General features: G+C 47.4%; 1 protein-coding gene across 1 annotated transcript in view; it reads right to left on the bottom strand.

Moving 5' to 3' along the window:
• brinp3a.2 (bone morphogenetic protein/retinoic acid inducible neural-specific 3a, tandem duplicate 2) overlaps positions 1-16,814 on the bottom strand; it is a 119,028-nt gene that overhangs the window by 1,178 nt on the left and 101,036 nt on the right. Inside the window, exons 5-6 of the mRNA XM_060918365.1 lie at positions 3,155-3,391; positions 2,624-2,846 (exon numbers count right to left, since the gene is read on the bottom strand). Coding sequence (XP_060774348.1) covers positions 2,624-2,846; positions 3,155-3,391 — 460 coding nt within the window. The remainder of the gene's footprint in view (positions 1-2,623; positions 2,847-3,154; positions 3,392-16,814) is intronic.

A 16,814-nucleotide genomic window follows, 5' to 3' on the forward strand; every position in this document is an offset into this window, starting at 1 on the left:
TAATGCATTCACAGCATCATAGTACAACATTTAATCATCATAAAGCCACCTTGAGGAGAAAATTAGTCAAGCACCAGAGTGCATAATTTGCTATTAAATAAGACATTAGCACCTAATTGTGAGCCAAAATAATATTTGTACATTAGTGAAAATAAATTAAGAAACTACTAGGCTTTAACAAGTACATTTTTGCATCATTGGCATTTGGTTTGTGTATGCATGGCTCTGTGAGCTGTTTGAAGTGTTTATATAATTTGCAACAGATGCAAATAGAGAGCCAAAAAATTAACCAAAATCCAGCATTTCATCTCAGCTCGTTCCTGAGATGAAATCATTCATCTGCTCTGCATGATTCCCAGGCAAATATACAGCATTTCTCTACCCGGTCCATTGAGATTTCAGTCTGAAATATGGGCCACATGGGTGAAGCAGCAATCATTTCACTTCAAATTGTGCAGGGAACTCCCTGTACTAATAAAGCTATGACTGAGAGAAGAGCCTTCCCTAGCACCCTGGAGTTCATGACCACTAATCTGGATGATAGAAAGTAGCACTTTTCTTGTTTTTCCAGGTTCCCACGCTTTCCATTTTTTTAAGCATATGTCTCCTCATTTGTGCTAATTGATTAAAAGTTATGCTAAATAATAACTTGGACAATTAGTTTGAAAGATAGTGCTTGAGAATAGAGAGTATTTAATTTCCTTTATCTTGCTAGATGATATAAGATATTGACTTGCTGGAATTATAGTTATGGTAGTCATGATAAAACTATACTGTTGAGAATGTGAGACGTTTTAAAGTGCTGGGATAATGTTTTTCATAGATGATAGTAGAGATGCAGCAATGTCTTTTTTTTTTTTTTGTACTCTCTGATACAATTACCAATACTAAAACCAAAATACGTAATCAATCATGGAACATTACTTAGATCTGTTTATGCTTGCCCAGTTTAAATACTGGAAATGAAAGCTGCATGTGTGTGTCCACATGCAAATGCAACTAGACTCATTATTAGCTCATCCAGCCAACAGGCAATGAGTTTATCCCATCATGTTGTCCATCCAGGATTGGCCACATTTCATGAAAATAATTTCTTCTCTCTCAGTTCTTCACCGATTTTTATCCTTTTTGGTAGGAAAATAGGCCTGCCTGAGGTGCATATAGCATCTACCCAAATTTGCATAATTGTAATTAATAATGAAGATATGGAGTAATTAAGCCCTAATGAGCGGTTTCCACACAAATTGCTTCTTCTCCATCAATTCTTCACCGATTTTGATTCTTTCTGGCATGAAGGTAGGGGTACCTAGGGTGCATATACAGTAACTTCTACCCAGATTTGCTTAATTACAATTATTAATGAAGTTATGAAATAATTAAGCCTTAATGAGCAGTTCAACAAAAATCACTTCTTCTCAGTCAATTCCTTGTCATTTTGGATTCTTTCTGGCGAATAGGTCAGTATTCCTAGGGTGTATATAGCTTCTATATATATAGTTTGTATATCATGTATATAGCTTGCAACATTTATTGCGCAAGGTGGCTCACTAGATCATTCCTTCTGGACTAGACGGGGCCGGAGTGAGCTACGCCGTCACTGGCGGTTTTGTTTATAAAGTTAGACAGCTGATTTTAATGACGTGGATTAGCTAGCTACACCATGAATAAATAAAAAAAGGTTGTGATGGTGATGAAGAAGAGTGGATTTTGTTCCAATTCAGAAAAGCAGGACTTGCTGGTGACATCTTTTCTCTCCTAGTTAGCAATTGCTGTAGCATCACTTGTTTCCATTTGCTGCTTATAATGAACTCCTTGTACTGAGTTTTATCTTTAAGAAAGGTTTTTATTTATTTATTTTTTGGTTGTCTACTTTAAAATAATTTATTAAATGATTAAGTAATGTGCTTTAGGTTTTTGAAATTAATTGAGTGTGTTATCTCAGCTGGATTTGGCTTTCTGTTTTTGTTATCGTTTTTTGTGGCAATAATGTTTTGGATGTGTTATAATACAGACACAAAATTTGTTGGAGCTGATGTTTCCTGCTTTCTCTTTAAGGCTGTTTTTCTAACCTACGTTGCATTACATTTAGCCAAATGTTTACTTTCTTGTGTATTTAATCTTATTTTTTCAAACTTCTACTTATGTTAAATTGATTGTTTTCATTTGAAAAGGCAAATGTTGTTATTATTATTATTATTATTATTAGCCCTGTGATGACCTGGCGACTTGTCCAGGGTGTACCCCGCCTTTCGCCCGTAGTCAGCTGGGATAGGCTCCAGCTTGCCTGCGACCCTGTAGAAGGATAAAGCGGCTAGAGATAATGAGATGAGATTATTATTATTATTATTTAATGTATTTCTTTCTTTATTTGTTTGTTTTTTCATGAAAAGAGCTGTCTCCTAACAGCTGACAGCTTTTGTTCGCATCAAAAGAGTTTACTTGACTGAAGTTCCCAAGGTGGCTTGTAATTCCTTGTCAGTAATTCTTTATGGAACCTATTTGTCATTCTGGTTCATGTAGGAAAAAAAAAAGAAAAACATTTTCCCCTTCCCAAATTAGCTGTTAGCCTGTTAGCCAACTCTGTAGAGCTTTGATAAAACAATAACAAGGCAGTTGTACTTACCTTTCACGTGGTAAGTTGATCAGGGGCTGCTTTTGACACCTCTTGCTCAGACTGAAGAGCTTGTAGACAACTCGCTGGGCCCTCCTGAACAGACTTTTCATGCTGTTCTCGAGCAGCTCATAGCGCCGCTGAAACATACCATCCAGCAGCCATAAGTGGTGGATAGCAGAGGTATTGAGGTAGATGTTCTGAGGCAGCCTCATCAGGAATGCCTTGAACTCATCTGGTGGATGTAACAGGAAAAAACATTAAAAATGTATATATTTCTTCAAGACAGGTAGTGTTTTGACATTTTCTACAGTCACTCCCAGCATTTCATTTCACTGAATGCCTTTAATGTCTCTTAAAGAAGGAGACATTTATGACATAATTTAATAAACTACTTCTGTATGCCACTTCCCACACTTGTCCATCGCACTTATCATCTGTAAAACTAACCACATTCAAATATATTTCAGGAAAAAAAAAATAAGTATGCAAATTCTTATCCATTTATCCACTGCGTTTAACTATGTACATACACATACATACCTGATTCCTTGAATTCTTTGGAAAGGAATTCCCAGGATTCAGAGATTCGAAGAAGGCTCTCTTGCATGGCTTGAATATCCATGTAGGGACAGTTACATTCTGGGAACTTTGGGTCACACTTGCACCAGCAGTCATTGTTCTGGCATACAAAGTCACCTTCTCCATTGCAGGCAATGTAGCCAAGAGCTGCCTGGACAAATGTATGTCTGAGGTAGTCTGGCAGGATGACCTGCAAACCTTCCATTAAAGAAGAGATGTTGAGGGAAAAAAAAAAAACCTGTTCACATGATATGTTTAATTCTGTTGCCCCTACAGCTATGGAGTATGTGGGTGACAACTCCGTTGTTTTTGAAAACTCCTTTAGTTTTATCCTCTTTTCTGCTGCTGAGGTTCACAGAGCCCTGGAACAATTGAACCCTAGAAAACTGGCTGGTTTAGATCACTTAGAACCTTTCTTCTTAAAATTAGCTGCAGGCTTCATAGCTGAACCTTTGATCCATCATTTTAATCTTTTTCCTTGCTCACAAATTAAATTCCTAGAGTGTGGAAGACTGCTTAGATTTTACCTCTTCTGGGGGGGGGGAATAATTACAGAGCTTAATAATTACAGACCCATCCCCAAACTTTCTGTATTAGCCAAAGTGTTGGAATCCCTATTTAGTGAACAGGTGAAAGAGTTCTTAATCCCTCACTCAATACTATATAAACACCAGTTAGGTTTCAGGAAAAAAAATATCACAGCACCACTACTGCCACTATCAAAGTTGTAAATGACATAAGCAAAGTTTTTGATGATAAGAAACACTGTGTCTCTCTTTTCATTGATTTGTCCAAAGCTTTTGATACTGTAGATCATGACATACTGTTACAAAGGCTGGTTAGTGTTGGTTTTTCCTAGCATGCCATAGGTTGGTTTGGGAACTATCTCACAGATAGGACTCAGGCTACCCAAATGGAAGGCCTTGCATCCCAATTTTTAGCGGTTTGTAAGGGGGTCCCCTAGGGCTCTGTTCTTAGGCCACTTTTATTTACCATTTATATAAACAGCTTGGGAGATAATGTCCAACACTCATCCTTTCATTCTTATGTTGACGACACTGTCATTTATTATTGTGCTGCCTCCCTCAGTAAGGCTTTTGAGTATTTGCAACAAGCTTTTAACAGAGTGCAAACTCAGTTTAATGATCTGAAGGTTGTACTAAATGCTAAGACCAAACTAAAGGTCTTCTCAAACTCTAGGAAAAAGGGGCTGTTCAAATCTGTTCAAAAAGATCAGAGCATTGTCATTACTCAAGGTAAAAAAAAAAAAAAATATATATATATATATATATATATATATATATATATATATATATATATATATACTGCGATGACCTGGCGACTTGTCCAGGGTGTACCCCGCCTCTAGGCTCCAGCTTGCCTGCGACCCTGTAGAACAGGATAAAGCGGCTAGAGATAATGATATATATATAAAAAGGCTGAAACTGAAGCTACAGTTTGACTTTAGGAACGAGTCTTGTTTTTCCTTCGTTGCTAGGCAAACAGTGTTTGCTGCCACATTTCTCCCTATTCTTGACTATAGTGATCTGTTGTGCATGAATGCTCCATTTCAGTGTCTTCATATGTTCGAGCCCATATACTATGGAGCTTTAAGGTTCATAACAAGCTGTAAACCCTTCACTCATCATTGTGTATTATACTTCAAGGTCAACCTGCTTTCTCTGTCTATTCATCGGCTTAGTCACTAGTACATCTTTCTCTATTCAGGGTTTTCATCAGTATGGAAAACAACAGATGAAATGTGAAAAGTAATAGATTAGGCTGGGGGTCATGGGGGCCACCAAGGCCCCCATGTGGGTCCAGGGCAATGCCCTGGTGGGGGGACCAGGCTGAAAACGAATTTCACAATTTCTAACAGCCAATCGTTAGCTCTCCATGGTCCATCTGAAATAGAAATTCAACAGTCATTCCTGGGTCTCATGGCAATTACAGTTCGTATGCCACAAAGCCCAATCAAGATTTGGGAAATCCGAACATAACACGAATGCTTGCAGAACGAAGAAATTGAATGTATAATGACAAACATGCAAAATAGCAATAACTTTTAAAATGTAAACTGGGGGGAGGCACGGTGGTGTAGTGGTTAGCGCTGTCGCCTCACAACAAGAAGGTCCTGGGTTCGAGCCCAGCGGCCGGCGAGGGCCTTTCTGTGTGGAGTTTGCATGTTGTCCGCGTGGGTTTCCTCCGGGTGCTCCGGTTTCCCCCACAGTCCAAAGACATGCAGGTTAGGTTAACTGGTGACTCTAAATTGACCGTAGGTGTGAATGTGAGTGTGAATGGTTGTCTGTGTCTATGTGTCAGCCCTGTGATGACCTGGCGACTTGTCCAGGGTGTACCCCGCCTTTCGCCCGTAGTCAGCTGGGATAGGCTCCAGCTTGCCTGCGACCCTGTAGAACAGGATAAAGCGGCTAGAGATAATGAGATGAGATGTAAACTGGGCAGGGTTCTCCACTTTTCAAAAATAAAAGGTGGCGGAGGGGGCGGGTCCCCAGGAGGACGAAGTCCCCCTGAAGCTGATGGACTTTGGGATTTTTTGACAGTGAAACTGCCCAACAAATGGATAGGAAATGCTAAATCATTGTTAAAATCATTTTACAAAAAAATACATTCTTACTGTACATATCATCTTTATTGTCAATGTGAGACTCATTTGACATTTCAGTTGAGACTGATGTGCCTGTTGCGCATCCCTGAATTAATTATATTTTTTTCTGTGTGAAAAATAAATGAACTTCCATGCATAAACAAAATACCCAATTACAATAAATGCATATATTTTTTACAATACCCATAATTAATGTTAATTGGGTGAAACCATTCCAATTAATGCATGAGCTGATGCGCATGCCCGAGACTGGCACTACAAAGCCACCCCGGCCTCCATAGTCTGGGTCCTTTGACCCAGGAATCCGGAAGTCCTGCAGTAAACACTGAAGAAGCGGGAAAATGCAGCTCTCGCCTACACGATCACAGATACGTAAAATAAAAGACTTGAATTTAATGTGTGTGTGTGTGTGTGTGTGTGTGTGAGATGTTATATGATTACTGTAAATGTGTATGGTCAGAAAAGATGATAGATAAGCGTAACCATTGCACAATAATGCTACAAACACCCGCAAAGTTATTTAGCTGCTGGCTAGTTATTTTGGCCACTTCAGGTAGCCCCGTATGCATTCATTTAATGGTCACCTGTGTGTTAAATAGTCACAAAATTATAATAAAGTGAATACTTTAAGATTTATTTGGTGTATACTGATGAAGTTGCATATTTTTTAATTTTTTTGGGCCAAGGAAAGGGCGAGAGGCCAGAATTATAATGTGGCGGTGCGCCACTTTAAAAGTGCCCGTGGAGAACACTGCTGGGCATTTCCCGCAAGACTTACCAGTTTTTTCTGCGAAGCCGAAATCAAACAGCGTTCGCTTTCGTTTTTTTGCGGTTGCCATCCCGCGATACCATACAGGATAGGGTTGCCATCTTACCATGTGGGAACCACGTGATATGCTATAATTTAATACACGCTAAATGATTGGACGATATAAGAAGGATTAGCCAATCGGTTCCCACCTTTTATCTAGTCACATGTGGGACATTCCACCGAATGGGTGCCATTTGCTTGTTGTACCACTCCCAAATTAAACTTAATTTGTTGTATCTTTTCAACACTGATTATAATAACACACATATTTAACTATTCAAAATGTGTATTAGTCAACCTCAGGCTACTGTACGTTATTTTTTTTTACAAGGTTTGGAAGTCAAAGATGGCTGCATACTCTTTATATAAGTAACAGGACTGAAAGTAACAGGACTGAGTTTTTAGCCTAGGATTAGCTAATACATGTAATTAAGCCACATGGCATCATCGCTAATAGCATGACCACACTTAGCCCATTCTAGTGATTTACCAAAAATCTGTATTTTTAAAATAAACAAATATCATCTAAGAAATAATTTAAGTAACAGGACAGTATGTTCACATTGACCTTATCAGTCAACGTTAAAAAATCATCAAATATACAGAAAAGTAAATGAGAGAACTAACTTTTGGTCTTCCCATGGCCTTCAGAAGACACAACTGATGTAACTTCCTGTTGAGCATGTGATTTATGGAATGTTCCAAATTTGTCAGATGGGGTAATATGTTTGGGTAACAGGACTGAGTGAAAACCCAGGGACACGACTAAAATGTGTATTTTAACTAAGATATTGTGAATTCTTATGAAAAAAATATATTTAAACCATGAATATGATATGGAGTCACACAACAGTGCAAAAGAAATACTGTTTCTTAAGGATTTTAATCATAATATTTCATAGTTAAGTATAAAGTTAGAGTGCAGGGACAGGTAACATGCTATTTTTCAGTGTTTTAGGTAGTTTTTTATTAATCCTTACAATTATATATCTTAAATTTGAAATCAGATCAATCATTCTGCGTAATAAGGAAATTTATTTTAAAGTACATTTTTATGTGCATTTATACATATAATTTTCTAGTGACGGAAATGGCACCGATTTGGTGGAATGGCTCATGTACACAGCCTCAGCAACCAAACGGTGCACAAGTAACGGCGTTCCTTATCAAATGAGTCCGACGAGAAAGTTTGAATAATTACGAGAAAATTGCACTTGGCCGAAAAACAACCGATTCAGACGTCATTACAACCAATGATTTTGATCAGCAATCGGTTACTAATGAAAATCCTGCTATTGACGTTTTTCACCCACGTGACCAAGTCATGTGAGGCTGCCAGTTTGGACGTCACGGCTCGAATCAGTTTGAATGCGAGGAAGGCGACAAACGATAAACATAAAAGAAAAAGGAGCGAGATGCAGAAAACACCTTCACTATCCAGCGACGTAGGGCATTTACAGGGCAAGCAGAGGGAGAGGTATTTGCAAAAATTGAGGTTAGCAGGCTTAGAGAATGACGTTTACCTGCTTCCACCAGGATTGTTCACTGACGTACGGAAGTACACGAAGCCCTCGTCTTTACCTGACTTCGGCCCACATGATCTGTATACCTATGTCGTTAAAAACCCATCGCCATACACAGGTATTGATCTGAAAGCATATAAGAGTTTGGATGCCTACAAATATTTTGCGTCAGGCTGGGTAACATGCCTACATCAGTGGGTCGTCCCTGGAGCCGGTGGTCGCCATCTTATTACAGCTAAGGTTTGTTCACATTTTCATTTACTTTCAGTCCTCAGGATAAACAAAATGTTATTAAATGTCATTGAAATAACTTCTTAGTCTGTTGAGACATGGCCCGTTATAAATTTGCTGTTACCAGGCAATGACCAAGAACTGTATTATTAGGGTCGGTGTCTGTGTTGTAGCAGTGTACTAGCAGCTAGCTGTTAGCACCAGCTAATGTCAACAACATAGCTAGTATGTTACTGTAGCAATGTTTACATTCAGTCATTTGGATGACTGTTAAAACCTTTCTGTAGTAAGTTCCCTATGGATGGGTGGAGCACAGAGGACGGCAGGACAGAGATCAGGGTTCAACTCGGGCTTTATTGCCACACTTTTCAGGAGACAATGTCACACAGGAGACAGAGACAAACACACACACACACTGTAGTCTCGTCCGAGGAAGCTCTCTCTCTGCTCTCCCTCTGCCTCTTTAAATAGGGCGCGGTTACTGGGAAGACACACAAACACAGGTTAATTGCCATCAGGTGTAGTGATTCTGCCACTCACCTTCCCTGACTCTGCCCTCCTGTCACAGACCGGCGCTTGACCACGCCCCCGCTGCCACATACCCCCACCGCCCGACTCAGGCCAGGCGGCTGTCCGGCCTGCAGCCGACTCCCCCCCCCCTTGACGGGAGAGGAAGTCCGCCACGACCATCTGTGCCCCCGGCCTGTGGACCACCTTGAAATTGAAGGGTTGGAGTGCCAGATACCAATGGGTGATCCGCGCGTTGGCATCTTTCATGCGGTGGAGCCACTGGAGGGGCGCGTGGTCCGAACAGAGGGTGAAAGGGCGCCCCAGCAGGTAGTACCGGAGGGCGAGGACCGCCCACTTGATCGCTAGACATTCTTTTTCTATGGTGCCATAGCGCCCCTCACGCACCGACAGCTTCCTGCTGATGTACAGGATGGGGCGGTCCTCCCCCTCCACCTCCTGGGACAACACCGCCCCCAGCCCTCTGTCCGACGCGTCGGTCTGCAACACAAAAGGGAGAGAAAAGTCAGGGGAGTGTAATAGTGGCCCCCCACACAGTGCAGCCTTTACCTCAGAGAAAGCCCGCTGGCACTGCTCCGTCCACTGGACCGGATCTGGTGCCCCCTTTTTAGTGAGATCAGTCAGCAGGCTGGTGACGTCCGAATAATTAGGTATAAACCTACGATAGTAGCCAGCCAGCCCCAGGAACTGTCTCACCCCCTTTTTGGTCTTGGGCCTCGGGCAGGCCGCAATTGCTGCTGTCTTGTTAATTTGGGGACGCACCTGCCCATTGCCCAAGTGGAAGCCCAAATACCGTACTTCCACCCGCCCAATCGCACACTTCTTCGGGTTGGCAGTGAGACCCGCTCGCCTCAGCGACCTAAAGACGGCCCTCAGGTGTTGTAAGTGCAGCTGCCAGTCGTTACTATAAATGATTATATCATCCAGGTATGCGGCCGCATAGATGGCGTGGGGGCAGAGGACCCTGTCCATCAGCCGCTGAAATGTAGCAGGCACCCCAAACAGCCCAAAAGGAAGTGTGACGAATTGGTGCAAGCTGAACGGTGTGGAAAAGGCCGTTTTTTCTCGGGATAATGGAGTCAAGGGGATCTGCCAATATCCCTTCGTTAAATCCAGTGTCGAATAAAAGCGAGCCGTGCCTAGTTGATCGAGCAGCTCGTCAATACGAGGCATTGGGCACGCGTCAAATTTAGACACCGCATTGACTTTTCTATAGTCCACACAGAACCGGACCGACCCGTCGGCCTTGGGTACCAAGACCACCGGGCTGCTCCAGTCACTGTGGGACTCCTTGACGATGCCCATTTCGAGCATGGTCTCAAGTTCTTCCCGAACCACTTTTTTTTGTGTTCGGGTAGTCTGTAAGGGCGGCTACGCACTACCACCCCCGGGGGCGTCTCTATGTGGTGCTCTGTGAGGTTAGTGCGACCGGGCAGGGGCGAGAACACATCCGAAAACTCGGTCTGCAACTGGGCGACCTCCGTGAGTTGGGTCGGGGAGAGGTGGTCTCCACAGGGGACCGGAGAGGTGCGTGATGCCAATGCCCCTTTTTGAACCTCCGGCCCCAGCTCCGCCTTCTCCGGAACTACCGACACCAATGCCACGGGGACCTCCTCGTTCCAGAGTTTAAGCAGATTATGGTGGTAAATCTGTAGCGCCCCACCCCTGTCCGTTCGCCTCACCTCATAGTCGACGTCCCCGACTCGTCGTGTGACCTCAAAGGGTCCTTGCCACTTGGCGATCAATTTGGAGCTCGACGTGGGCAACAGTACGAGTACCTTATCTCCCAGAGTGAACTCTCTAAGGCGCGTACCCTTGTTGTACAGGCGGGCTTGCCATTCCTGGGCCTGCCGCAAATTCTCCTGAGTTAGGTGGGTGAGCGTGTGGAGTTTTGCGTGCAGGTCCATAATGTACTGAATTTCGTTTTTACTTTGTGAAGGTCCCTCCTCCCAATTTTCCTGCAGCACATCTAGGATGCCGCGCAGCTTACGCCCATATAATAATTCGAACGGGGAGAACCCCGTGGAGGCTTGGGGGACCTCTCGCACTGAGAACAGCAAGAGTTCGAGCCACTTATCCCAATTACGTGCGTCCTCACTCACAAATTTTTTAATAATATTTTTGAGGGTGCGGTTGAACCGTTCTACTAAACCGTCCGTTTGTGGGTGATACACACTGGTGCGGATCGGCTTAATCCCCAACAACCCATACAGTTCTTTCAGTGTACGTGACATAAACGAGGTGCCTTGATCAGTCAGAATCTCTTTCGGGATTCCAACTCGGGAGATGACGCGGAAGAGTGCCTCTGCAATACTGCGTGCTGAGATATTGCGCAGAGGCACTGCTTCCGGGTATCGCGTTGCATAGTCCACCAGAACTAATATAAAGCGGTACCCTCGTGCTGACCGATCTAATGGCCCAACGAGATCCATCCCAATCCTCTCAAACGGGGTCTCGATTAACGGTAGAGGGCTCAAAGGAGCTTTTGGAATGGCCGCTGGATTTACTAACTGGCATTCGCGGCATGCCGTACACCACCTACGGACATTGCCGCGAATCCCCGGCCAATAGAATCGGGCCATTATTCGGGCTAGTGTTTTATCCTGCCTCAAGTGTCCAGCCATGGGATTAAAGTGAGCCGCCTGGAATACCAATTCCCGGCGGCTCTTCGGAATTAAAAGCTGCATGACTCGCTCTTTAGTTTGAATGTCCTGCGTCACTCGGTATAATATAGCCTTCATAATCACAAAGTAGGGGAAGGACGGGGTGGCGTTCGGCTGGAGCGTTTGACCATCGATTACTCTCACTTGGTCAAACGCATGCCGCAGAGTCTCGTCTCGCGACTGCTCTAATGGGAAATCCGCGAGGGATTCCCCAATAGAGAGAGGAGGAGCCGGCGGCTCCTCACTCTGATGCGGAGATGACGTAGACGGCTCTGTGACAGCTGTTCCCGCCAAAGCGACACCGGGACCTCCCCCTCTCAAATGGCAGGGCCCACTCTCTACTAGGTGCATCATTAAACCCCGAAATCCCGGCCAATCAGTCCCCAAAATTAAAGAGTGGGTAAGGCGAGGATTAACCGCCGCCTTCACTATAAATTTTTCCCCTCTGAAAATAATGTGGACCAACACCAAAGGGTAGCTGTGAACATCCCCATGCATACACAACACCTTCACCCCTTGTGCTCCCCCCAATGCCTCATTTTGAACCAGGCTTTGGCGAATTGAGGTCTGATTACAACCAGAATCCACCAACGCCTGATATGTAGCCCCTTGGATACTCACCGGTATGCGATACACTCCGGCCCGATCGAGGGCGGCCTCTGGCGCGTCGGGGATCCGAACCACCGCGCCCACTTCCATTGCTGTGCACTGCTGTTGAAGGTGGCCTGGCTCCCCGCAGCGCCAGCAAACCGGCCTGGGCTTTCCCTCTGCACCGGTGATCTGGGGCTCACTCACCTGAGGTGGGGGAGAGACAGACACAGAAGGGAGAAACGGAAGGGCACCGCGGGTGCTGCGGGCCGGCTGGGGTGGTGCCGGCCCCCGCCTCCGCGGTGGGGGAATGGGGCGAGGACGGGACACAGGAGGAGGGGGAGAGAGAGAAGAGGAGAGAAGAGAAGATGCCATCTGCTGTCCTGCCGCCGGGACAGCCACCAGATGATCCTCCGCCAGCTCGACTGCCTGATCCAGCGACGCCGGGCGGTGGCACTGGACCCACTCCGCGGTTCTGGCTGGTAAGCGGGCGATGAACTGTTCCAGTACCACCTGGTCAACGATTCCCTCGGCGTCATGATCATTGGCCCTCAACCACCGCCAGCAGGCGTCCCGGAGCTGCTGGCCGAACGCGAACGGCCGGCCGACTTCCTCCAATCGCAGCGCGCGGAAGCGCTGGTGCTGTTGTTCCGGTGTGCGCCCCATGCGCTGGAGGACGGCCCGGCAGAGGTCCGCATAGGCCAGCCGGCGGTTGGTGGGGAGCTGTAGCACGGCCAGCTGTGCCTCTCCCGTTAGCAGGGGGAGGAGGCGCGCCGCGCGCTGCTCCATCGGCCACCCCGAGGCTTCGGCGACCTGTTCGAACAACGTGAGGAACGCCTCGGGGTCGTCCTGCGGGCCCATCTTGGTGACAGTGAGGGGAGATGGGCCCACGGCCGGAGCGCTGGTGGACCCCGCCGACGCGAGGAGATGCCGGAACACCTCACGATCTTCCTGCTGGGCCAGCACCAGGGCTTCGAAGCGCAGCTCTTGTTCCTTTCGGAGTGTGACGAGCGCCTGGTGCTGGCTTTGCTGAGCCATGGCGAGGGCGTGGACCAGGTCTGCGAACGGGGAGGATTCCATGGGGCTGCTGGGTTGGTGCTCCACTATTCCCGGGTTTCGGCACCACTGTAGTAAGTTCCCTATGGGTGGGTGGAGCACAGAGGACGGCAGGACAGAGATCAGGGTTCAACTCGGGCTTTATTGCCACACTTTTCAGGAGACAATGTCACACAGGAGACAGAGACAAACACACACACACTGTAGTCTCGTCCGGGGAAGCTCTCTCTCTGCTCTCCCTCTGCCTCCTTAAATAGGGCGCGGTTACTGTGCCAGCTGTGCCTCTCCCGTTAGCAGGGGGAGGAGGCGCGCCGCGCGCTGCTCCATCGGCCACCCCGAGGCTTCGGCGACCTGTTCGAACAACGTGAGGAACGCCTCGGGGTCGTCCTGCGGGCCCATCTTGGTGACAGTGAGGGGAGATGGGCCCACGGCCGGAGCGCTGGTGGACCCCGCCGACGCGAGGAGATGCCGGAACACCTCACGATCTTCCTGCTGGGCCAGCACCAGGGCTTCGAAGCGCCGCTCTTGTTCCTTTCGGCGTGTGACGAGCGCCTGGTGCTGGCTTTGCTGAGCCATGGCGAGGGCGTGGACCAGGTCTGCGAACGGGGAGGATTCCATGGGGCTGCTGGGTTGGTGCTCCACTATTCCCGGGTTTCGGCACCACTGTAGTAAGTTCCCTATGGGTGGGTGGAGCACAGAGGACGGCAGGACAGAGATCAGGGTTCAACTCGGGCTTTATTGCCACACTTTTCAGTAGACAATGTCACACAGGAGACAGAGACAAACACACACACACTGTAGTCTCGTCCGGGGAAGCTCTCTCTCTGCCTCCTTAAATAGGGCGCGGTTACTGTGCCAGCTGTGCCTCTCCCGTTAGCAGGGGGAGGAGGCGCGCCGCGCGCTGCTCCATCGGCCACCCCGAGGCTTCGGCGACCTGTTCGAACAACGTGAGGAACGCCTCGGGGTCGTCCTGCGGGCCCATCTTGGTGACAGTGAGGGGAGATGGGCCCACGGCCGGAGCGCTGGTGGACCCCGCCGACGCGAGGAGATGCCGGAACACCTCACGATCTTCCTGCTGGGCCAGCACCAGGGCTTCGAAGCGCCGCTCTTGTTCCTTTCGGAGTGTGACGAGCGCCTGGTGCTGGCTTTGCTGAGCCATGGCGAGGGCGTGGACCAGGTCTGCGAACGGGGAGGATTCCATGGGGCTGCTGGGTTGGTGCTCCACTATTCCCGGGTTTCGGCACCACTGTAGTAAGTTCCCTATGGGTGGGTGGAGCACAGAGGACGGCAGGACAGAGATCAGGGTTCAACTCGGGCTTTATTGCCACACTTTTCAGTAGACAATGTCACACAGGAGACAGAGACAAACACACACACACTGTAGTCTCGTCCGGGGAAGCTCTCTCTCTGCTCTCCCTCTGCCTCCTTAAATAGGGCGCGGTTACTGTGCCAGCTGTGCCTCTCCCGTTAGCAGGGGGAGGAGGCGCGCCGCGTGCTGCTCCATCGGCCACCCCGAGGCTTCGGCGACCTGTTCGAACAACGTGAGGAACGCCTCGGGGTCGTCCTGCGGGCCCATCTTGGTGACAGTGAGGGGAGATGGGCCCACGGCCAGAGCGCTGGTGGACCCCGCCGACGCGAGGAGATGCCGGAACACCTCACGATCTTCCTGCTGGGCCAGCACCAGGGCTTCGAAGCGCCGCTCTTGTTCCTTTCGGAGTGTGACGAGCACCTGGTGCTGGCTTTGCTGAGCCATGGCGAGGGCGTGGACCAGGTCTGCGAACGGGGAGGATTCCATGGGGCTGCTGGGTTGGTGCTCCACTATTCCCGGGTTTCGGCACCACTGTAGTAAGTTCCCTATGGGTGGGTGGAGCACAGAGGACGGCAGGACAGAGATCAGGGTTCAACTCGGGCTTTATTGCCACACTTTTCAGGAGACAATGTCACACAGGAGACAGAGACAAACACACACACACTGTAGTCTCGTCCGGGGAAGCTCTCTCTCTGCTCTCCCTCTGCCTCCTTAAATAGGGCGCGGTTACTGGGAAGACACACAAACACAGGTTAATTGCCGTCAGGTGTAGTGATTCTGCTACTCACCTTCCCTGACTCCGCCCTCCTGTCACAGACCGGCGCTTGACCACGCCCCCGCTGCCACACTTTCAGTCTCAAGTTTTTCCTTTACTGTATATACTAGTTTACTGTAATTATGATCCGGCAGCTATTTACACCGGATCCAGTGTAAATAGCTGCCGGAGCGCGCTCCGGAACCTCGGCCGGAGCACTCCGGGAGCAAGCCGGAGCGCGCTGCTTAATTTGAGGGGGAGCAAGCCGGAGCGCGCTCCGGCAGCTATTTATACTGGATCCGGTGTCTGTAACACGTTTTTTTTTCAAGCTGGTTCTCCCTCTCTGTCTGCAGCGTTAGTATGTAGCTTGACCTTCAAAATGGCGGACCCCGGGGCGTCACGTGACCCTGTGACGTCAGGTGAAAAACCTCAATAAGGCCATTCTAGGCAGACTCCCATGTTATCAAACTGAATATCTCTCTGTCAAACAGGGTGCATAATATGGGTTAAGGTCTCAGGATATTCTCCTCATGACTATTCCTCAAGCTAGGACTGAGCTAGGGAAGAAGGCCTTTATGTTTTCAGCACCATCTGCTTGAAATAGCCTGCAGAACAAGCTCAAACTCCAGTACCTAGTTTCACTCAATGATTTGAAAGGCATTGTTAAGTCCAGTGAATCTGAGTCTATCCAAATTTGTGAATGTTTTAATTAGTAATATCTGATTCTCTCTACACACTGGAATGCACTTTGAGATGTCTTTGTCTGCTGTGATTTAATGTTGAATGTGAAACTATATGTACTGCTGCCATTCGTGGCCAGGTCTCTCTTGGAAAAGATTCTATTTATTTATTTATTAAATCTCAGTGAGCCTAACCTGGTTAAATAAAGGTTATAATAATAGAAATATCAGCCCTGAAATATAATTAACAATAGAGTTATCCAGTACATGATGCATTTGAGACATGAGAAAATTGAATTATGCACAATTTATCCATCCATCCATTATCTGTAGCTGCTCATCCTGTACAGGGTCACAGGCAAGCTGGAGCCTATCCCAGCTGACTACGGGTGAGAGGCGGGGTACACCCTAGACAAGTCACCAGGTCATCACAGGGCTGACACATATGGCCCTTTTCCACTACCCTTTTTCAGCTCACTTCAGCCCGACACGGCTCGCGTTTCGACTACCTCAGAGCAGCACGACTCAGCTCGCTTCAGCCCTACTCAGCACCCAAAACTCGCACCGTTTTGGAGTGGGGCTGAAGCGAACCAAACCGAGCCGAGTGGGGCTAGGGGCGTGAGGAGACACTCCCCTGTGCACTGATTGGTGAGGAGGAGTGTCCTCACATGCCCACACATACCCCGCGAGCACGCTGGAATCTGTAAACACCGTAAACCCGGAAGAAGAAGAATTACGAATTACAAGAATTTCTGAAGCCTTATGCGCCTCGCCTCATCTATACGCTCTTGCCAGTATCTGTTGGCCTTGTCGGTGACAACAAGCCATAGCACCAAGACCAGCAACACTAAC

The sequence above is a fragment of the Neoarius graeffei genome, chromosome 4 (assembly GCF_027579695.1).
Source record: "Neoarius graeffei isolate fNeoGra1 chromosome 4, fNeoGra1.pri, whole genome shotgun sequence".
Lineage (NCBI taxonomy): Eukaryota > Metazoa > Chordata > Actinopteri > Siluriformes > Ariidae > Neoarius > Neoarius graeffei.